We start from the raw sequence: 23778 nt of genomic DNA, 5'->3' as shown, positions 1-23778 counted from the left end.
TTTAAGTTTGCTGCCAAAAGGACCTGCGTTTCTTTGTGACCTCATACCCTCTCCCGCCACCGCTGGGGAAGATACACTTATTACCCAAGCCCATTCCATTATTCAGAAAACATGCCCCTTGCTCATTTTCATGTCCTGACACCCCACACAAGTTTTCCTGACTCTAGAGGCTTTCTTGACCCTTTCCTGGCCCTTGTGCTGTATCTCCCAAGCCCTGCCAGGGTGCAGGCATGCTGTAGACGGGAATCCCAGCCTCTGCCTCCCTTGCTGGCTGGGGATTTATCATGTGACTGAACATCTCCCTTTCTTTGTGCCTGGGTCACACTGTGCCTGAAATAAGACGTGGAAGTAAGCGGGGCCTTTGGCTCCAAGATTGGACTCACTAAATGCTTAGTGAAGAGGAGCCATTCCTGGCTTTCTGTCTGTAAATGACCCGTCTTACACTTGGTTAGGGGACCCTGGGAACTGACAAACCCCCTCTCTCCCTCAGGGACTCTGCTGCCTTGAGCCACAGAAGCAAAGAATTCTGGGATGGCTTGCTGGCCTCAGTTGATGTGCCACTTCTGAGAAGTCTGTCGGACGCTTACACAATGGGGCTGAACTATGAAAGAGAAATTAGGCCTGGCTAGGCCTCTGTAGTTTCCCACCGAATCCAGGAAGTTGTGGAGGTCTAGCAGCCAGGAATGATTAACACGAGGAATTGAGGAGTCCCACTTTGGGCGGAGGAAGGAGAACGCCAAGAGTCATCTTATTGCCTTTATTTCGCTGTCTGCCCAGGTGGCCCCACGACAGGGCACGGGGCCAAGCTTGTACACACTCATGCTCTCTGTGCAGGCAAGCATGTGTACAACACACACATACATACCCCCCATACATACATACACACACGCGCACACACACATGTACACACACACACACACACACATCTCTGGCTCTTTGAGTCAGTCTCTGGGAGGCAAGGGCTGCTCCTCAGCCCGCTCCTGCCTGCCCTTTTACGACAGCACCAAGGGCAGGGGTGGGGCAGGGCCCTCAGCCCCCAACAAGTCCCTGTGCAAACTGGAGGTACCAGCTGGCTTCAGGATGGGGCACCATATTTCCCCGTTTCCAGAGTCCCCTCCTCCACTTCCTGGGGGAGAGGATACTCTCTGCTTACCTGGTGGGGGCAGACCCCTGCCAGGGCTGGGGCCTGAGGAACCCAGGCTTACCCCCACCTGACCCTACCAGGATCTCCACTACTGAAGCACAGCCAAATCTGAGTTGTGAAGATTTCCCCACTGGAGAGCAGGAAGGCCTGGGCCCCGAGGCATCTGGTGAGGGGTCATCATCCCCTCTTCTAACCCATCTTCAATATGAAGAGGTTTGGGGCACACTTCCTGGGAGGGAGCACAGGCCTGGAGAAGTCACAGCAAGGGTCCTCCCCAAAATTTCCATCTTCTGGACCACAGCCAAAGGCCAGACATCCCAAAGTCTGGCGGGCTGGTCAGAATCCTCGTGCAGTCCTGGGGGCGGCACCCCCCCGGGTGGAGCTGAGTGTCAGACCTGCACAGGCAGGGTCTGGTTCATCTGCAGCCGCATGTCCTGGATGCTGCTAAGGATCTTCTTCTGGTGGCCCGCCAAAGTGACCCCAATCCTCAGCAGGTCTCTAGAGACAGAAACGCGGCCATCAGTCCCTTCCCTTCTGCCTGCCACCCAGGGCTCAGCCGGAGCTCCTGCACAGTCCCTGCACCTCGGGGGTACACTTACTCTGCAGTCATCTGGGCCACCAGGTCAAAGGATGCGAACCCAGCACTGACGAAGCTCTCCTTATACCTCCCCATCTTGATGGCGTCCAGCCAGTCGCCCACTGTTGTGAAGGTAGTATAGTCCGGGACTGTGCGGTCCAGGAGGGGCTGGGACATGCTGTGGACAAAAAAAAAAAAAAAAAAAAAAAAAAAAAAGGAGTGACCTGGTACATCCAGAGGGCTGGGGAGTAGGGTTCAGGTTGTCAGTCTGTGGGAGTTAGGACACTGACCCAGATGGGGCACTGGCGATGACCTTGAGGCTGGCAGCATTGCGGATAAGCTTGTCTAATGTGTTGACGATCTGGGAGAACTTGGGCCTGAGGTTCCGGTCCCGCACCCAACAGTCCAGCATGAGCTGGTGCAGGGCGGTGGGGCAATCCATGGGGGGTGGCAACCGATAGTCCTGCTCTACAGCGTTGATGACCTGGATAAAGGTAGGGAATCTGAAGTGAGCTCCCTTCCACACCCTGCCACCTCCCACCAAGCGACCACTCTTCCTCAGCTCTACTCACATCCTGGTTACTCATGTCCCAGTAGGGTCGCTCTCCATAGCTCATGACCTCCCACATGACAATTCCGTAGCTCCAGACATCACTGGCAGAGGTGAACTTCCGATAGGCTATGGCCTCTGGGGCGGTCCAGCGGATAGGGATCTTCCCTCCCTGGCAATGGGAGGAAATGCCCATCACCTCGTGCCTCGAGGTTGACCCCCAGCCTGGCCAGCCCTCTCCCGCAGTCCCTCCCAGGTGCTTCCTGTACCAGGGAGCTGGTGTAGGTTGGATCTGAGGGGTCATCTTCCAGGAAGCGGGAGAGGCCAAAGTCAGACACTTTGCAGACCAAGTTGCTGTTGACGAGGATGTTGCGGGCAGCGAGGTCACGGTGCACGTAGTTCATTTCGGACAAGTACTTCATGCCGGCAGCAATGCCCCGCAACATGCCCACCAGCTGAATGACTGTGAACTGCCCGTCATTGAGCTGGAGGCAAGAGGTAGGCTCAGCTGGGGCCTGCTGTCTCCCAACAGGCCCCTGGCTTGCTTGCCTGCTTTAAGCCCTCTGAGAACATGCTTTTCAGCGGTGTACAGATGTGTTAAACAGAGACAGTTGTCAGCTGCCCTACTATGTGTCGTGCAGTTTGTGCGCAGCATCCCCGCGGTCCCTGTGAGAATCTAGTATGTATTACCAGCCCCGTGTATAACCGAGGTGGCTGAGATTAGGAAAGACAAATATCTGCCGGATTGAGATGATATAGGCAGTTAAGAGCGGAGCTAGCATTTCAGCCAGCTCTTTCCCCGTACCATTCTACCTCCCAAGATGTGCGGACTTTGAACAGGGTCTCTGACTTGACGGTGGGCATAACTGGCCCGACCTAGCTGGCTCAGGAGAGAAGAGGACTGGAAGCGGCTCTTACCCGAAGGAAGGAGTCCAGGGCACAGTTCTCCATGAACTCAGTGAGGATCATAACTGGACGACTTTTGGTGACCACACCCTCCAGGCGGATTATATTGGGATGGTCAAACTGACCCATGATGGAGGCTTCACTCAGGAAGTCCCGCCGCTGCCTCTCTGTGTAGCCCACCTTCAGCGTCTTGATGGCCACGAACACCTCCCTGCGGCCAGGAAGTTTCAGCCGGCCTCGGCACACTTCCCCAAACTCCCCTGTGGGGCGCAGGCACAGGTCACACAGTGTTTCTGGGGTCTTCCCGGTGTCCCATCCATTCCTGCCTTGCTCCCGGGTTACTCACCAGCTCCGATCACCTCCTCGATCTTGACACAGGACACATCGATCTCCTTGGCGAACTCTCGGACAGCCTCATTGGGATCCTCGTAGGTGAAGGGGTCAATGTAAACTTTCATCCCAGGAGCAACTACGGGGGGAGAGAGGCGGGCACAAGAGGGTGGACTTCAGGCCTCGGCAGGGAGTTCATAGGCAGGGACCAGCCCTGCTGGGTGCACTCTTGACGGCCTCCTTGCTGAGCCTGCCCGTTCCTCTGTGCCAGGCCGGTATCCCGCCCCTCCCCCACGAGAATGCTGAGGAACCACATGAGCTAGACGGCCAGGATTCTTCTTGTTGTCTTCCTCCCTCATCGCTCATCATGCTTCTCGCTTCTCTCCAGTTCATCCTTCCCCTGGCTCCTTCCCACCGCCCAGCCACGTCCAGGCCTTCAACACTATTGCAATAGCCTCCCGGCTGGGCTCTCTGCCCCTGCGCTTTTCCCACCCAGCTGCCCGGTGTCTTCCTGGAACAATACGTCCACTGTCTTCCTCCACAACTGACAGCCTTCCCAATTACCTGCGGTAGAGTCAGGTCCAAACTCTGCCTGCCGTGGAGGACCCTCCAAAGGGCTGGCCACCCTCCCCAGCCTGGCATTCTCACAGCTGGCAAACCAATCTTCTCAATGCCCCCACAGCCAGGCACACAGCCGGGCACTCCACACCCTTCACTTCCTTCCAGAGGCTCCTTGAGCCAGGAATGCCCTCCTCCCCCAACGTAAACCCTGGTCCTCCTGCCACTTCCTCTAGGAAGCCTTCCTCTTTGAACTCTTGGTGTCCTTTGCGACAGGAGTTAGCACCTAATTGTTTCCTGTGTGCGGGCGGTACCTGGTTCCCACAGGACTTACAGCCTTTGGGACAGGGGTTACATCTTAGACTCTAGGGCTAGCAAGCTCAGGGGACCTGGAATGAGGAGGGGATCAGGAAATGGAACCCTACTAGAAACAGCCGGTCAGAAGAAGGAAGGGAGTCTCTAAGCCTACAGGAGCTGGACACTGGGGACAGAGTGACACTCACTGTACTGCTGCAGCTTCTCCGTGTACTCTGCGTCAGGGCCATGGCGCTGCTTCCTGCAGGGGCAGAGTAGAGAAGGCAAGGGTTTGGGTGTGGGAACCCATGGCTGGTGGTCGTATCCGGGGACTCTGGGTAGGGGCTGGAGTCTCTGGGAGCAGGGACGAGCACAGAAGACAGGGTGGGTTGGACTAGGAGAGGAAAGCCGGGGGCCCCGATGGCTGAGGCTGTGAAGGGAGTCTGAGTCAGTCTGTGAGGCGGCCATGGCCTGTCAGTACCTGAGGCAGACGAGAGCGATGACCACGACAACCACCATGAAGACAAACCCAGCTACGGTGGAGCCCACAATAAGGGGGAGTTGCTCTTGAAGCTGCTGGGCACCTGAGCCTGGAGATGAAGGATGGGCGGTGAGTGAAGGCACGAGAAAGATGAGCTGGCGCAGGGGCCGGAATGCAGTGGTATAGGGGTGTACCTCTTTCACTCGTCGTCTCAAACTCAGCCGGGCGGCTATACTGTCCATAACCCGCCACTGTGCGAGCCCGGACCTGAACCACGTAGCGGGCATCAGGCTGCAGCCCATCCAGCTGTACGGAGTTCTTCTGGCTGGTCACGGTGGAGGCGATGCCTTTGCTCTGCAAAGCCACGAGAATGGAGGCATCTTCAGGTAGGTCCTAGAGCCGACTGACCCTCAACCATCATCAAGCTTGCCCGGTGCTTTGGCTCCTATCCCAAAGGTCCCTAATACTATCTGGGCATAGTCTTGTCCCTGTTCCGCCCCAAGCCTCCTCCTGCCCCTTGCGATTCTTACCTTCTCAAAGTACTTCATTTCATAGTCCAAGATGACCCCGTTAGGCCGCTCTGGGGGTGCCCAGGACAGGGTCAGGCTGCTCCCCGAGCGGCTATGCAAGTGGAGTGTGGGTACTTCGGATGGGGCTGGCGAAGAGAAAGGAAGACTAAGGACTCTTGAGCCTGGGCATCCTTCCTAAAGAACCCTCAGCCTCTGTAGCTATGGCGAGAAGACCCAGGTCCCCGTCTCACCGGCCTGGTTGGTGGTGATATTCACAGCTGCATAGCGGGGTGGCAGAGGGCTTTTGCCTGAGACACCGTTGACTGCCTGCACCTCAAAGGTGTAGCGTGTGTGGGCCAGCAGGTGGCTAATGTGGACCCGGCGCTCAGTCAGGCCCAGCTGCCGAGGCACAAACTCCACGTTGTCGTCGCAGCGTGAGCAGGTTGCGGGCCCCCCAGCCCCCAAGCTTCCGTGGCACTTCTTGCAGATGACGTTATAAAGGAGGTCATCCCGTCCACCAAGGTCCCGGGGTTCGCTCCATTCAAGGATCAGTGAGGTCTCGTTCACATTGGAGATCACACCCCGGGGTGGAGACGGCACGGCTTTGGGGACATAAAAGGAGAAATAAGTCGGAGGCCGAGGACCACCTTCCTGCCTTGGACATTGAATCCAAAGCACAAAACCTTCCTGCACTTACTTCCTCCCTGGGGAGACAGGACTCTTGTTTACCATACAGGACATACAGCAGTGCTACCCCCGCCCCCAGGAGCCTATCTTGATTGTCCTCTCCCATCATTTTGAGGCTCAGCACGTAGCACACTACGTGGTCATTATCTGTTTCCACAATGTGATGCTAAGGTCCTTAGTGATACCTTACTCTCTTTTATATCCACTGCACCTGGTACAATGTCTAGTGTACCAAAGGCGAAGACAGGGAGAGAGCAGGGACCAGCACACCCTTAGGTTGTAGGACCTCTTATGGCTACATCTGGGCCGGAAATGCAACAGACAAAGGAGCAATGAGCTGGCAGGTCCCTAGCCAGCTCCTGACACCTGCTAGCAGCTAGCAGGACCTAGTTAAAATGCAGTTGGCTGGGATAAGCTGGATTCTCATTCAAGAGCAATTGCCTCCTAGGAGACATCTCGTGCAAATCATCTAACCCCCTAAGTATCAGTTTCCCCATCTAGAAGGAGGGGCTATCTCACTGCCTTCGGCTAAGCTTCAGCTTCCCTGTCTAGAAGGAAGAGCTATCTACTGCCTTCGGCTAAGCTTCAGCTTCCCTGTCTAGAAGGAAGGGCTATCTCACTGCCTTCGGCTAGGCTTCAGCTTCCCCATTTAGAAGGAGGGGCTATCTCACTGCCTTCGGCTAGGCTTCAGCTTCCCCATTTAGAAGGAGGGGCTATCTCACTGCCTTCGGCTAAGTTTCAGCTTCCCCATCTAGAAGGAAGGGCTATCTCACTGCCTTCAGCTCTCTGGCTGGCCCCAGAAGGAGAGGCCTGCAGAGGGGAAGAGGAGCTCACGCACTGGTGCAGGCGCTGTCGGCAGAGTCCGAGTCCGCACGGTAGAAGTTATTGTGGCAGGTGCAGATGCTGGCAGCTGGCGCGGTGGTTCGGCTATTCGGGGGACAGGGGAGGCAGGGTCCCTCTCCTTGCTTTGCCTTGTAACTCCCAGGGGGACAAGCTGCAAGAGAAAAGGGAACGGCACATATTTTGTCCCTTCTCTGCAGGCATTCCAACCTTCCCTCCTCTGAGAGAACCTGGCCATTCCCAGCCTATGTCTTAGCCCCTCCAACTCCCAGACCACAGGAGCAATGCTTGTGTTGCCCAACTCCAGCTACGGCTGCAAAGGGCCCCTTTGCCTCAGAGAGACCCCTCTTCATTCCTATCCCCCAACCCCCACCTGTGTGCCTCAGAGGACGTCAGTCCATCACCTGGACAGTTGGATTCGTTGACACAGGGCAGGGAGAAGAGGAGGGGATAGGATGAGACCACGGGTGGGCCTCACACCCTGTACCCGCTGAGATGCCCCAGCTTTCCCTAAGGACACTCCAAGAGAATAATTCTCGAGAAGCCTCAAGGATAGTGCCACAGTCAGAGGTAGGGCCCCCTCTGCAGACAGCTCCTGGCGAATCTCTGCTCCCACCCGCCAAGAAACAGGGCAGGGGTGAGAGGGCTGGGCAGGAGTAAAAAGAGGAGGAAAGAGGGGACAAGAAAAGAGAAAGAAGGCAGGGGTCACCTGGAGTTCAAAGTCTCAAAGCCCCCAGGGGACCTGTCCCAAGCGACTCCTGAGCCCAGAGTCCTGAACACCCTTTCCCATCTCTTCTGTCAACCACATTTGTCCCTGTGGCACGGGCTCTGCGCGTTCCCCATGCGTAGGGTGGCCATAATATTTATTATTAAAAATGAGAATATTTACAGAGTGAAAGGGGCACTGGTTTGGAGACAGAATAACGGGCATGACTGGGGACTGTCCTGGCCACACTGAAGTGACTTGTCAATCCACCCGTGTGATGACCTCTGGGAGGGAGGGGTCACCAAGCTCTCTGAGGCCTAGAGCTGGGGCTGTGCTCTTCTTTAGGGTTTAATCTCCCCTCATGAAGGTGATATTCCATCCTAGCTCTTTGAACCAGTGGGGGAGGGGGCAGAGGCCAGGCCAGCCTGGTTGCTATGGGAACCAGCCTGCACTTCCTGCCAGGGACCTGCAGAGTGTTAGCCCTTCTTCAGGCTGTCAGGCTCATCTCCCCCACCCGCTTTCTACACTTGGGAAGAGGAAGTTTCCAGCAGGTTCCTATAGAGAAGCGCGCGGGGGGGGGGGGGGGGGGGGGGGCGCGTGAGGCAACCCCAAACCGGGGCCTCACAAGGCAGGCCAGGTTGAAAACCTGGTCCCCTCACACAGGGGGCTACTATGATAAGAGCCATTCCCATTCTGGGAGGCACCATCATCACAAGACCCACAGAGAAGTGGACAAGACCCTCACCCCTTGCCGGACTTCAACTCTGGGTGGAGATTTAAAGCCGGCTCCGTCATTTCCTAGCTGGGAGGCCGGCCCAGCAGAACCTCCCCGAGTCTCCATGTTCTTTGGCAAAATAGGGAGAGAACTGGAATCATTCTGCAGGGTAGTGGTGAGGCTCAGGCGAGAACGGCTGGAAAGCCAGTAGATCAGGAAGTCTGATGAGACTCGGCCAGTCTCCCACCCACCCTGTGAACAGGGACTTGAACAATCCCTATCCTCCATTTGTCTGCACACTCCTGGGACCGGCGACTCCCAGCAGAGGGGGACACGAGCTCCTGGGGCAGGGACTCATTTGCTCATCCCCATTTACAGTCTTGGGAGACAGTCTCTACTACTGCTCCATTTTGCAGGAGAAAGCCAAGGTTAGCAGGGTCGGATAACTTGCACAGGCTCACAGAAGTGGTTAAAGTGAGGACTGGGGACAGGAGGGACTTGGCCTCTAACTACTGTGCCATACACACGGCCTCCCAGGAAACAGGAACCCTCAGGACAAAGTGATACCCACAGCAGAGCCCCTCTAGAACTTTCGCCATGAAGTGGACACTGGGGACAGGACCAAGGGGGCATCCCTGCCAGCCTCGAAGGTCTGCCCTCATTCGCGGGGCCTACTTGTCAAGCATTCACAAGGTCTCTAGTTCACTTAAAGCCTCCATCTCTCTTGTTCCTAATCTCCCCTGCTTCAGCTCTCTGGCGCTGGGGACTGCAGGTAGAGAGACTTGTGCATGCCAGGCAAGTGCACGGCCACAGAGTGCACCCTTAACTTGGTATTCCTCCTCTCTTCCTCAGGCACAACTTACCCCGGCACTGGGACTCCTTGGCAGCTGGCTCATGGCCAGTAGCGCAGGTGCAGGCGCCAACGGGCACCATCCACTCCCCGTCGCCATTGCAGTAGAGCTTGAGAGGCACTGACACCTCCACAGCGTTAGCGATGCAGGTGCCGGGGGCAATGACCAGCGAGGTGGGCTCCGCGCCCGTGAGGGTCTCGGGGAAGAGCGCAAAGCCGGCGGTGGTGGATGCACATTTCTTGTAGAAGGCACGCACAGAGATGAGTGACATGCAGGCACCTTGGTCCTGGAAGGCCAAGTAGAAGCCGGCCTTGGAGAGCGGCCCGAAGCTGCGCACCTTCGTGTTGACGCGCCCGGCATCGAGCCGGGAGAAGCTCTCATCCGGTGCGATGGTGTCCACTTTCACGTAGGGGTTCTCCATCCAGAAGGGAGAGGAAGCCGAAGCCACGTCGCTGTCAGCCTCATAGTAGAAAAGGTTGAAGGTTTCCTTGCAGGAGCCGGGGATGTTGGGGATGCTGTTGCAGTCTCGCACGGTGAACTTGAGCTCCACGTAGACGCGCTGCACTTCTCGCCGCCAGATAAAACCCGTGCGAAGCCAGTTGTTCTGACTGGACTCACGGACATTACACACCTGATACGTTCGGATAGGGTTCATGGCTTCATCGTAGCCACTTACTTCTTCCCACTGAGTGTGGACCAAGTGAAAAAGAGAATGAGTCATTTCCCTCGTGTCTGGGGCTTCTGCATTTACCTCACGGGGTGCTTCTGTGGCAGGTGGCTGAACATACATACACAGGTTCAAAACCCAGCTTACTGGGTGACCATGTCACTCAACCTCTCAGTGCCTCAGTTTCTCGGTCCGAAACCAAGAGATGATTGACATACCCGAGGAATACAGAACTCAGGGAAGAGAGCACCCAGAACAGCACTGGGACCTTGGGAAGCCTGGGCTGAGTCCTAAGTGTGTGTGATCTTGGGGGTCTCGGTTTCGTCACCGAGTGCGGCTGACTGGAATTAAATGAGGTTGCCAGGAACTAAACAGCGCAACTTGGCTAATCTGGCCTGACAGAGAAAGCATTTGGTGAACGCTGGCTGTCGACACTACGGACACATTTCATTGTCACGAAAATTCCACAAGAAATCCAAGGCTTATAGAAGAGGCAGACCAGCCCACATCACAGGTGGCCCGGTGACGGCAGAGCCTGTACTGTCATCACACCTAGGGCCCCAGGGCTCAGCCTAGCCACGAAGGCCACCTGGGGACGTTCATTCCAATAGTGGAGGGAGAGGGACTAGAATGGTAGGAATTTAATAGTCAAGAAATCGAGGCCCAGAAAAGTCAATCGCCCTGCTCGAGGCACACAGTGTGGTAGAGAGCTGGGGCCCAGGCTTCCTGGTCTTTCCTTCCTTCCTTCCTTCCTTCCTTCCTCCTTCTTTCCTTCCTTCCTCCCTCCCCCCCCCAAAAAAAAAGACAGGTTCTCACTATGTAGTTCTGGCTGTCCTGGAACTTCACTATGTAGACCATGCTGTCCTAGAACTCACAGAGATCCTCCTGCCTCTGTGACGAAAGGCACGTGCCACTATGCTCAGCTTTGCCTCCTGGGTGGGAGGGGGATGGTCTGGATGGATGGACTTGGAAGGGCCACCAGGTCAGGGTGACAGGACAAATACGGAATAACAGACAGAAGAATGAGAGACACGAACATTCCAGGAGGTGAGGCCAGAGGCAGCCCATCTCCAGACCTTGGAGGGAGAAGGTGTGACATCAACTAATAGTCAGTAGAGAAGATGGGGACGTCTTACCCCACTTTCTGGATGAGATGTCCATGCCAGTTCAGATGTCACCCATTTCGTGTCCATGAGGGTCTCTGGGGGAACATCAGGAGGAAACGTTGGGTCAGCCGACCTCAGAATGAGGAAGTCACCCACAGAAGGCGGTAAGAAAACAGTTCCCAGCAGGCACAACCTCTCCCAAATCTCCAAAGAGCCCTTCCCTTTCCCCAGAGGTGACCCTGAAGTCATCCCCAGAGGTGTCACAATTCCAAAGGTGTCAGTCAGTCTAGCTGGCTGGGGGTAGAGGCCTGCCTCTGACCCCGGGCCAGGGTAACGAAGCTGGAGCATAGGCTGGCTCACACACCTCAGGCTCTGCTAATCTCCACACAAAGGGGCCAGCAGGGCCTTTATCCTGGAACAAAGGGCTGTGGGCTTCAGACCCTGCAGTCCGGGCCTCCCCTGACTCCATTCCCAGCACAAAGGCCCAGCCTCACACACTGCCCTGGGGAGGGAAGGAAAGAGCTGCAGCAGGCCGGGGCCTGCTCCCAGCCTCCCACTCAGCCACCTGTGGGGGCTGAAGCGCGGATGCTCTCTGAGGAAAAAGGGGCCACTGATGCCCAGGACTTGGTTCAAAACTTCATGAGAACCATGGAGAAACCGCTGCTCACAGTCCTCTACAGGAGACTGAAGCCTAAATAGAGTTAGTGTAGTCTGGTAAAGCTGTTAGTACCGGGGCAAGGCGCCGACGGGAGCTCAAGTGAGCAAGTGCAGGTCCAGCTGACTCAGTAGCCAGTCCCTCTGAAGGGACCAGAGATCGGGCGGGCGGGGAGGCATATGCTTGTAATCCTAGCACCATGGGGTTGATGCTGAGAGGATGGGCGGGGTGGGGGTTCAGCTTAGCCTAGGGTACACACCGAAACTGTCTTAAAAACAAACAAACAAAGCTTAGAAACTGCGTCCCAACCAAACTTCTGCCTCCAGGAAACCTTTCTTGGATTTCCAAGTCAGGTGAGTTGCCTTCCTCCCTGTCTCCGGGCCAGCCCCCCTCTGTTCCGAAGTTGGGGTTTCCGGTCAGGTCCGTTAGCTCAGTCAGGGGAGGGGAATGTTCCACACACGAATTTGCATCCCCAAAGCCCAGTTCTGAGCTTTGGCTAGACAACTGAGACAGCGTGACTCCAAGATCAGACCTAGCACGATACCGGAAAAGGAAGGGACTCCCGACTTCTTCCCGGTAGCCCCAGAGTCAAGACAGCCTCAACTTTGAGTTTGATGGGCAGGGCTGCCCCAGAACTTCGGAGAGCCTGTCATGTCACATCTTGGTGGGGTAGCTGAGGCTCCCTAGAAGATCTGAACCCCACATGTTCCTGGAGAACCTGGCAGAGAAGCCAGTGGATGGGTAGCGCAGGGGTAGAGTGTAGCAGGCATGCACTGCGGGGAGCCACGCGCTAGAGCTACACAGCTGGTGGTCCTTTCAGGGCTGGCCACATGGCACGTTGTCCTAGCTTTCTGTGGCAGACAGACCAACAGACACACATCTGGCAGGTGGTCCTTCAGGGAAGCAGAGATGAACAAAAGCAGGGGCCCAGAGATAGGAAGGCAGAGCAGGGGCTTAGAGAAGATGGGCCAAGCAGGAGGGACTCTGGCAGGCTGGGACCAGACAGCAGGGATGCTGGGCAGCGGACTACAACAGACAGTAAGATGAAGAGACAAGGAGGCCCAAAGAGACATCGACAGAGACGGAGAGTGCCAAGTGGCCTCTTCCCCAGCCGGCAGCCTGGAATAGTCCTGTCTCTGGGAGCAGCCGATCTGCGCAGAGCCAAGCACACCCCCTCCCCCAGTCAACCAGCCGGCCAGTCCGCCTGCTTGTCTGCCCGCCGCCCGCCGCTGCCCGCCCGCCGGAGCAGGCAAGGGCTCCCACTGCTCCCGCGCGCTGCCTCCCACCTCCCTCTCCCTCACTTCCTTCTGCTCAGCCTGTGCCAAACCCATCTGGAACTGTTTAAACCCAAATATTCAGCCCCCTCCCCCTCCAGCCAGATTCCTCCACAGTTTAAAACAAGCCCTGCGCTGCTGGCTCCGGGAGGAGGGGAGGGGGAGGAGAGAGAGGAGGGTAGGAGGCGGGGGCAGGAGGAGGGAGAGAGGGAGGCTCTTCATTTCTGTTTAATTTCTGGAGAGGGAGGGAGGGGATCAGCCTTTGGCCATCGCTCAATCTCGGCACATTTTTCCTATTAATGAGGAGAGGACTTGGGTTTCCAGGCCTGTGTGCCTGAGGAAGGGCCCGGGCTCCGGTCACCCGGGTGGGGAGGGGGCGGGCCACTCTGGTTTCCCCACTTCTTTGGGGAGAGGAGGGGCCTGTTTCTTGTAGTCTGCCCCAAGCACGAAAGGGAGGTCTAGGGCAGACAGAGTATCAGTACCCAGGGCTGGCTGAAGATTATAGCACCCATCTGCCCATGGTACCGGGAGGGAGATCTTTTCTCTGTGGTGAAGACACAGCACAGGGGCTAAGAACAAAAGAGCAACGTGAGCAAACCTCCAAATACTCCTAGCTGCTGCTTACACACCGGGCCCACCCCCACCAGGTGGCTGTGGAAGGAGATAAGAAAGGGGGGCCACCCCAAGACCCTGAAAAGTCACTGGGAGGCTGGTGATCTGGAACGGGGGCTTCGATGCAGCACCCTTTCCGTTTTCCACAGGGCCACAGCCATAGCAAGGAGCTGTCACGGCCGCCGTGGCTCTCACCTGTGGGCAAACACAATTGCCCAGGCAGGACCCAGTTCTCAGCGGTTGGGCTTGTTTCCCACTACCGGGACCGAAGAAGGGCAAGTCAACACATATGGTGGACAAATACACACAGAGCCATAGCCACCCGCGAACACGCACACGGCCCCCCACACAGCTAGTCTGTCTTTTTCAGACACAGATGCACATGGCACAAACGGATTAGCCTCCTTAGCCAGTCCCAGGCAGCAAATCTGCCTTCCACACAGAACCAGCTAGCTCTAGGCAGACCCACTCTCGGCTACACTGCCTTCCTAAGGACAGGCACACCCAATCCAACAGGACACCGTCCTCACACACAACTGCACAGCTACAAGTCCTGCATATAAAGATTTCCCTTCTTAGACCATAACCCTCTCTTACACAGTCACATGGAAACATACTACAGCCCTATGAAGGCGCATGAAGATGCAATATAAGAATCAACCATTAGCCTGGAGGTGCTGGCGCACACCCTTGATCCCAGTACTCGGGAGGCAGAGGCAGGAAGATCCCTAAGAGTTGGAGGCAGAGGGAATTCCAGGACAGTCAGGGCTATGCAGAGAAATCCTGCCCCCCTCCCCTAAAAAAAAGCACCACTCTCACTAAAGTGCAACAACTTAGAGGGTCTACACGCAACAGAAACACACTGAGCATGTGTGTCTGCTGTAGAGCAAAGGAAGAGTTGGGAGAAGGTGTTCTCGTCCTGCCTCTCACAAAGGCAGGGCAACCCCGGTTCAGCTTCCTGTTGTCCTAGCTGAGGCAGGAGCTGTCAGGCAGGTCACAAGGCTGGGGGTGGAGCAGGGGCACTGAGATGATTCTGGGCGTGGCTGGGTGCGGCCTCCCCAGGTATAGCCCCTGCCTAAGCAGCCAGCCACTTCCCTGGCAGCAAAAATGGCAGCGTGTGGAGAAGCCCTAAGCTTTCAGGAGGGAAGCTCCAGTCAGCAGTTTGGCTCAGGAGCTGGCATACTTAAGTTGGAGAGTTGGCCCAATGGGGGCACTGTGGATGCCCAGGCTTGTCTCTGAGGGTCTCATTTGACCACACTAGTGCAAGAACGCAAGCTAGAGCCTTGCTGTCTGCCCTGGTGAAGGGTCAGGCCCACTCAACTTTATTGCGTTACCAGACCCCACAGCACCTCCTGGTTCCAAGTCACTCAGAACACTCCACCCTGGAGCAGAAGAGCCACAGAGGGCCCAGGAAACAAAAAACAGAGACAGAACTAAGAAGCCTTTGGCCCAAACCCAAACTGAGAACTCTGAGGTAGTAGGAAAGGTCATATTTCAAGGTTAGGAAAGCAGGGGGTAGGGTGGGCAGAGGAGGACAGGGTCTGGGCAGAAAGGGGTGCCCTGAAGTCCGTGATAGGTCGGAGAAAATGACCCCTGCCGTCCTCATCCCAACAGTCCCTACCTTGTTCCCAAGCAGGGGACCAAGGCTCCCCATTTCTTATTCCAGTTATGTGTCACTTTGTGTGTGTGCATGTACCAGCTGGGAAGGCCTGAGCCAGCAAGGGTTTGGGGGACCCTGCTCTAGGATCTGAGGGGTGTGTGTGTGCACATAAGCAGGTAGTTGTAACGGAGGTTTTTGCTGTTTCTTTTTGGGTTGTTTTGAGTTGCCTGGCTTCCCCAGGGCCACTTTCACATCCTTGGTCCCCACATCAGGGATGGTGGGGAGGGGACCATCTCCGAACAGAGAACACATTTTGTTTTTCATTCTTCCCCTCAGATCATGGGGATTTATAATTAAATAAACCTGAGAGGGAGAAGAGGGGAGAAACACAGGGCAGGGAGCCCAAGGGCCTCAATGTTCCCACCCTGGCCGGCTCTGCCAGTCAGCCTGGACCGTAGACAGCTGGCCCTGGCAGGAGGCCTCCATCTCTCCTTGGGATTGCTGGTCCAGTGGTCTAACCAGGAGTTGAGGCGGAAGGCCATGGGAGACTTGGCCTTAGGATAGCCCTTGGGCCAAGGGGCCACTCCCACCCCATCAGGTACCCAGCTGCCACCTCCCCCTGCCCAAGCCTGACAAACCAGTTTGACTCAGCACAACAGGCAGGCCTACAATTTTCAAACTATGCAGGCCTGGTGATTCAGCCTCTTCTGCTGTTTGATTAGTGGAAGGCTAGTGGCGAGGCCTTGCCCACAACAACCCAGGCTTCAGCTCTCAGCTGCTAGGGCAGCGGTGGCAGCCCTGGCCGAGAGCAAGGCAATGAGAAACAAATTGGTTCTCCTAGATGCCTGCTGCTGTCTCTCCTCAGATCTGAAGCTCTGGTGACAAATAAGAACAGGGGTGGGGGCCGCAGGGGGCGGTGGTTGGAGGAATCCCAGAGACAAGAGAAAGAGGTGGTAAAGCAATCCACCATAATCCGGGGCTGTGACCCCTGGCAGTTCCCACATTCTCAGGGTCACACCGCTAACCTCAGAGGACAGACGTTTGCTGTTGTTTCTTGCCCAGGGCCAGCTCCTCTGCAGTGAGGACTTAACTAGCATGGCTAAGTGGGATGTCCCCACCCCACCTCTTACAAGCTGGAGCTCTTTCTCTTTTCACAGAAAGGTTGACTGCCAACTGGGACTTTCTCAAATACATTCAACTGACCCGTGGCTCAGACACCAGTCCTCCTCCCAGGTCCCGTTCTCAGCTTGTTTCACCCCACTGAACACCCATTTCCCACTTATTCATGGTCCTGACTGGTAGAATGATCTGGGCTACGAAGAACCAGAGAAAAATGCTTAAAGGAAAAGTGAGCGATGAAGTGGCCTCACAGTTCCCAGGGCAGTTTCTGTGTGTGTGTGTGTGTGTGTGTGTGTGTGTGTGTGTGTGTGTGTTTGCGCCTGCGCTGTGGGGCAGTCAAAGCGTAAAGGGGGAGTGGCAATTTTTCAGCTAGAAAGGACTAGTAACATCCTGATTCCACCCAAATGGAAAACTAAGATGAGATCCTGGAATCTTGGTAAACTCCAAGTGTGCAGAGACCGAACAGGAACCTGGTGTCAGGCAGCACCCAACTTGTGGGTACACCATGGGCAGCACCCCCAGCTCAGAGACCCGGGGTCTACACGCAATGACACTGTTGCAGAGAGCCGGAATACAAGGGCAAACCACCTGACAAGTTTGGGAGCTGGTGATGGGTCATCAGAGGCCACACTGGACACAGTCTCCAGGACCTGAAGTCCACCCATCACTTACTCCAAGCCCCAGAAGACAGCTGCTATCTGGTCAGGGGTCTGGTCTCTTTTATCTCTTTCCTCCTGTGCCTCAGCTTTCCAGTACAGCTTTTTCCTCCTCATTTCTTCCTTTCAGCCCCTCCAGCAGGAGAGGGACACTTCTCACAGCTCCCCTAAGAGCCACCCTGGGGTAATAATAGTAATAGCAACAGCTAGTCCTTGAATAGCAACAACTGGGCTAAGTCCTGTCCACACACTAACAATTCAGTCTGGTTGGTACAGTTCCCACGTGAGAGCAGGAACCGGAAGCAGGTAGACGTAAGGGTGGGCTCTACTCAACACCTATGTCTCTTCTCTCTCTCCCGGGGTCTGAGGTATTGCAAAAATGAAGGCAATGATGAAAGCCACACTTGTAGGCCCCACCACTTTCCAGGGACACCCTCACTGGCCTAGCGTCCCTCAGCCCGGCACTTGCTCTGACTCCTTTTCACAGCTGACCATAAGGGCCTCTCAGTCACTCCTTGGCCCAGAAGACTTGGAGACCAGCTACTGGGTAGGGCCTGCCTCAATGGGTCTGAGGATTGTGAAGGAAGAACAGGAGGAAGGGAAGGGCCTCCTCAGGTAGCCTTGCTCATCTTCCCCAAGCCACACTTTCCCACACACTCCACTCTGCACCTTTACCTACCACACTCCACAAAAGGGGCCATAGGACAGGTGACACACAGCTCTGCTAAGTGTATGTCCCAGAGTGCATGTGCCCCGTGTTGCCTCTCCTGAGCTAAGACAGTCACAGACCTGGGAACTCCATAGGCTCCCTGGCTCACACCCTTAAGGCAATCAACAACAAAGCCCCACACTGGCTTCTCACGCCTGAGATCCTATCACACACATGTGGGTGAGTGTGTCTAAGTGTGGGTGCAACCTCGATGGTGTCTCTGTCTAAATTTGCATGTGTCTACCCAGGTGAATAAATCTGTCAGCACAGTGGGCTCCAAAATAATGGAGACAATTTCCCCACTGGAGGAAATTCCAAAGCACCCGAAACCTCTACGAACTGTTTTAGCGATTTTTAAATTCCAATCTTTAAGTTTACACTGTGAATTTAAGGACGGAACCAAATTTCATAGGGTTCATGTTTTTGTTCCTCAACTAAAAGTGTCGAGATCTGTTCAAGACACCAAACCTTAAGTACTGCCTATATACCAGTTTTCCCTCAAATTCCGTGCTTCTCTCCCACTCCACAATAAGGGAAGCTTTCACTCCTCTCTGAAAGGGTTTACGATTTTTTGTAACACCGGGGAACTGTATGTGACTCTAGCCTGTGTTAGTGACCTGTGCCGGTGTTCCCTGTAGGTTCATGTCAAGTGGCGTAAGTGTGAGCTCTCTTGTCTGGGCCAGTAACACTCGGGCTGTTTGTTTGTTCAAGTTCAGTCTTTTCTCGGCAGCAGCAGCAGCACTCTTAGTAGGTTTCACAGAACTCACACACAAGGCTGACCTTTTCCCGCCGCGGATGACTAGTAGCCACTCGGCTCGGGAGCTACCCGGGCAAACCCTCATTTATGAGGTTCAATGGAAGCCCAAGCCCACAGAGGGTCTTGCTAGAAGTGGGGGTGGGGTGGGTCCGAGAATGTGTACAACAGACACACACCTCATGTGTAGCTGGCACTTGAGAAACCATAAACAATGACAGGCCCCTCGCCTCTCCACCCCCGCAGCCATCCCCTGACAAAGCCGGGTGCACACACTCACGCTCACAGTTAACTCCAACGGGTTCCCAACCAGCGCAGCCCCCCAACCCGGGGAGTCCCGCTTCACCCCGCCCAAGCGTCCAGTTTCGCAGCCCCTGCCTTGTCTGCTGGGTCGCCCACATTTCCTCGCCTTCCGAGGTGCGAAACCCCGAGGGTCTCGTTTCTCTGCTGAGAGTGTAGGCTATTCCCACAAAAACCCAGGGCCGAACTGCGTCTTTTGGGAGATGGTGCTGAGTCCAGCTGCGAGCAGTTCTCCAAGCAAGGCTGCGGCGCCCGCAAGAGCCCAGAGCCTCCTTGGACGTGTGCTCAGCCCGTGGCCCCACACGGCGGGGCTCCCTAATAGCGCGCAGGACCCCGACGCCGCTCACCTTCCAGCGCCCAGCAGCCGGCGGACAGCAGCAGCGGCAGCAGCAGCCGAGCGAGCAGCGGCAGAAGCCCCGGCGGCGGGCGGGCTCGGGCCATAGCCCGGAGCGCTCGGGGGGCCGAGCGGGGCCGCGCCGGCGGGGCCGAGGGCGCCCGAGAAGGCTCGCGTACAGTCCAAGAGATCCCGGCAGGGAGGGGGCGCAAAGCAGACGGGCGGCTCCGTAACAGAGGTGTCGCCCAACCCCGCGCTCCGGGGAGATGCCGGCAGGTCGGTCCTGCGGGAATCTGGACGGACCGGTCCAGGAGGATCCGGGGTGCTGTGTGACTCGACGCTGGAGGACTCGGGAGGCAGAGGGCGCAGGTGGTCGCGGCTCTCGGGGTACAGTCCACGGCGGGCCGAGCTTGGATCCCGGGCTCCGGGTGTGTGCGCCGTCCGAGGTAAGAGCCGGGATCTAGCTGCGCCGCTCACGTACTCACTTCTACTGGTCCTCGCGTTGGAGCGGCCGCTCTGGGCGAGAGGGGCGGGCCCATCGGCCTGCCCGTCAACACTCCGACCACGCCCCCAGAGGCCGGCCGCCCACTCACAGACCGCCCAGCCAGCTGGTTCTGCAGCGAGAGCACTCCGCTGGAGTTCAGTTGGCCGCTCCTCCACCGAGCCCACCCTCGGTGTCTTGGGGCTTGGAGCAGGAGGAGCTAAGGAAAAGATGAATTAGATTGGGCGGAGCCACACTGTCCATCAGCCGGATAATCCCACCCCTTTCGCCCATTGGCGATTAGTAACCAGCTTGAGTCCTAGAAGGTGCTAACCAGATAGAACGAGCTGGGGGCGCCCCCCTGTGGCTAGCAGATCCCTGGGTCTCTGTCTAGCTTTTTTTTTCTCCCATGCACGTCCAGACCCAGCATAGGCCTTAGCAAGTGGGGAAAGGGCTGGTTGTGGAGTTTACCCACACTGTCAGAGACTGCTCCCAGGGCTTCTCAAGGGTTATGTATTCATTCTTTTAGATGTGATCATTTGTTTAACAAATACTTTTGAGCACTCCCAATCCCCCAATGTATCAAAGAACGGCTAGGGCAGAGAAGCCCGTGTTATCCTGAGCTATGTGAGCTGTGGAGGCACGTTTAAAGCTCACAGCCAGGGGTAACAAGCATTCCTGCAGAGAAAGAACCTAGATTTTTGAGGCACACATGAGGATCATTGCTAACGGCATCTGAGTGACAATATGAAAGATGAGTAATGCGCGTATTTCCAGTGAGAGAACACGCGCTTTGTGATAAGACCTAGAATCGAAGAATCTGAAAATTCAGAATAGCTTGGGTGTAGAGTCAGAGATGAGAGAGGCAGAAAGAGGCTGAAAAGTAGGCGTGTGGGAGCTATAGAATGAGTCCCCATATATATGGGGACTATAGAATGTATACACATTCTATAGTCCCCATATACATATATGTATGCTCATTCTATAGTCTCCATATGTGTATACATTCTATAGTCCCCATATACATATATATACTCATTCTATAGTCCCCATATGTGTATACATTCTATAGCCCCCATATACATTTATGTATACTCATTCTATAGTCCCCATATATGTATACATTCTATAGCCCCCATATACATATACGTATACTCATTCTATAGTCCCCATATATGTATACATTCTATAGCCTTCTTCAGAGATAGTTTGAAACGGGGCATTGCCCTATCAGATTGGCATGGCTGACCTGGGGAGGATGAACAGGCAGAAGCAAGAGAGAATCCTGGGAGCTAGTGAAGGGACCCTGCAGTAGTCAGGATGGTGGCTTAGACGAGGGTGATAGCTCTGAGGAGGAGCCAACAAAAACAAGTTTGAAGTGTATTTAGGGGAAAGAGTTTGCCAGAATCTGTGACTATGTGGGTGAGAGGGGTGCCGTCCTCAGAAACATCAAAGGGAACCTCCAGGTTCTGGCAATGGATTTCCGCCGGCTCATTTCTTAGAACATTTACAAGGCGCAATAAACACCCTAAACAATAGCCCGCACTTATTCAAGGTAGGTGCTATTATAGCCTCCTTTTTAAGAAAAAAACTGAAGAAAGAAAAAAGACAGAGACAAACTCATGTGTACAAAGATTTGGCAGCTTGCCCCAAGTCATCCAGCTAAAAAGAAGGAGGAGCTGAACTCAGGACTACATAGCTACAGACCCCTACTTTATGTCACCAAAGAACTAAAGAGCATCAATGTGTGTTCAAAACAGAACCTTGAATTATCCCTCCCCACCTCCGACATTAGGGTCAGAGTTTCTGCAGTATGGTTCTGATGTGTACCAAATTCTGAAGGCTTCACCACCACGCATCCTCTCACTGTCCGAAGTGGGTAAGGGACATGGATCGCCCTATGGTCCCCCAGAGCCTTCCTTACCTACCTTCTGGTTTCTGGGCCAAAGAATGAGAGTTAGGTTCAAGATGGCCTCAGAAGCACAGTGGACAGATTTGTTCCCTTGACCATAAACCACCCCAAGACTCCAGTTCAGAAAACCGCCCCCCCCCCAGGGTAGGTGGGGTCATGAATCCAGAGCCTGAAGATATCACTCTGAAAGAGCTTGTCTGTCTCCCTGGGTAGGGACTGAGCTTTGTCTGTCTCCCTGGGCAGCATGGAGCTCGGAGGAGGGAGGCCTAATCCATTCTTAAGTTCTAAAGGCTTCTAGAAACCTCTAGCAAAGCTCTAGTCCTCAGAAGGGATGCTAGAAACCATCTTATCCAACTTTCAATTGTGGGGTTGGAGATTCCGAGGTAGAGAGAGAGGAGGGATGGCTTGCCCTATAGCCCTCTCCATCCTGGAAAGCTGGTTGGTGTTGACCAGGGTGAATTTTCAGCAGGTGGCCTAGGGGCAACATATCCCAATTAAAGACTTGCTTATTGAAAGGCAGAGTAGTGAGGTTGGCACTCCTGTTTACTCAACATCTGTGCCAGGCTAGGCCTCGCCCTGGACAAACAGCCCACCAGGCGGCAGGCACCAAGCTCCTTTGTTCTTGGGTCTGATAGCAGAGGCAGTGGTGGCAGGTAATGGGGGCCTGTTCTCGCCGGATGTTGGCAGCATGGTTCCCACGGGAATGCTTCCTGACCAGACTGGACAGCACCAAAGTTCTGGCTATGACAGCCTGGGGAGAAAGGGGATGAGCGGGCAACAAAGGGTAAAGGAGATGGGGGCAGGTGGACCCGCTGGAACTGAAAGCCAACTACATAGAAGGCCCAAACTCTCTCATCTTTCCAAGCTGAGATGCCAAGGAAGCTAAGGAACAGGCTCTTGGGCTTTGAAATGGAGGGGAAACAGCTAGGCCATAGTAAAAACATGTCTCTGCCCACACTGTTGTTGGCCTGTTTGATTTCAGGAGGAAGCTTGATGCTCAGAAGAATCCGAGTTCAAACTGGCAAGCCCATACATTCAGCAGCTGTGGGGTCTGTAAGAAGATGGTGAACCGTCTGAACCCAAGTATCTGTGCCCAGCTCCCAAATCATCTCCGCAAACCTGTCGGTTCCAGGTTTCTCTAAAGGAGAAAGCTGTGCGCCTGATGAGCTAGCGCACATGAAAGGACAAAACAGAGAAAGAGAACTTGTCTCAGGACACAGTGGCAGAACTGGTCTGATAAAGGCTTTAGAGACTTTCTGTTGTAGACCAGGGAGGAGGCAAGGAGACCAGAGGAGACAGTAGTGGCCAGGGTTGTGCATAGCGGCCAGGGTTGTGCCATAGTGGTCCAAACCATAAGGAAGATGGGGCCTCCTTTAGAGAGAAGGAAAAGAAAGGACTTGGAGATGAGGGGGCTAAGTACAGGAAGAGAAGTGGAGATGATATCGTGATGGGGGCAGGGACTGAGGGGTTTGTTGGGTATGTACTAGCAGGACTTGGGCGGCCGGTCGGACATCCATCTGGGCACACCTCCATTCCCACCTCTTCTGCTGACCTCTGTCTGCTCCGAGCAGCCAGCTCTGGTCTCCCTGGCACTTGAAAGTCCTAGTCCAGGATATCGCACTGACTGTTCCCTCTGCCTGGAGTCCTTCCATCTTAGTGTTTGGATATCAGCTTAAATGTCACCTGTCTGGCCCCTCAGTTTTCCTCCTTCCTCTCCACACCATCACTGTCTAGCCTACGTTGTGGTTCACACTGGCTAAGATTACATAATTAACATCAGTTTACACACACACATTGTCTCCCCCTGTAGAACACGAGTCTCCTAAGGGTAAGGACTTTTCCTGTTTGCCACTGATCTCCAGTATAAAGACCTGCAGGATGTACTTGCTCACTAACAGCGTAAATGAGTCAGTGTGTATGCAAGCACCAGGCACCTTTAGCCACTTCCGTGTCCCAAACCGGAGGCAGACATTATTAATCAATCCCAGACTCTTTTATCCATGTGACGTTCCATACAGCCATTGCCAGTCTGCGGAGAACGGGCACACGGAGTTATAACCATCTGCTATTCCTACCTGCTGCCTACACAGCCTTGTGTGTGTCCTTTGAAAGCTCTTTGAGCCTCGCTAGTCTCCATGCACATCATGCGAGATGTGGAGAGAAGCTTTTCACCTCTCCCTTGTACCCCAGTCTGGATGTTACTGTGCTGACAAGCATTATATCCAATATGGCAGGCAGCTCAGGCCCAATTATCCTCTGGAGTCACGCCCACTTTCCTGTTTTATCATCAGTCCCCTAAAGGAAGAGCTGAAGGGACCTTTGAGATCTAGTTCAAAAATCCCCTTATTTTCAGATAAGGAAATGGACCTCAGAGGAAGGAAGTCAGTGGAGCCACAACCCAGAAAAGGCTAGTTGATGGCATCCAGCATCTGATGTGGATTTCAGGGACCT

General features: G+C 55.0%; 1 protein-coding gene across 1 annotated transcript; it reads right to left on the bottom strand.

The window, feature by feature from the left end:
- Positions 1-743: 743 nt before the first annotated feature.
- Positions 744-19406, bottom strand: Ephb3 (EPH receptor B3). Its single transcript, XM_041678106.1, has 16 exons — positions 18948-19406; positions 10952-11016; positions 9161-9833; positions 6875-7030; positions 5601-5951; positions 5371-5495; positions 5035-5194; positions 4841-4949; positions 4569-4621; positions 3524-3646; positions 3190-3437; positions 2541-2756; positions 2294-2443; positions 2012-2205; positions 1744-1899; positions 744-1642 (listed from the first exon to the last, which is right to left on the bottom strand). Exons 1-16 carry the CDS (start codon positions 19039-19041, stop codon positions 1534-1536), a joined length of 2982 nt encoding a protein of 993 aa, XP_041534040.1. The 5' UTR covers positions 19042-19406; the 3' UTR covers positions 744-1533.
- Positions 19407-23778: the final 4372 nt, after the last annotated feature.

This window comes from Microtus oregoni, unplaced genomic scaffold (assembly GCF_018167655.1).
Source record: "Microtus oregoni isolate MIOR12 unplaced genomic scaffold, Mior012 000029F_ref0000214, whole genome shotgun sequence".
Classification (NCBI taxonomy): Eukaryota; Metazoa; Chordata; class Mammalia; order Rodentia; family Cricetidae; genus Microtus; species Microtus oregoni.
This window is presented reverse-complemented; position numbering and strand designations above follow the sequence as displayed.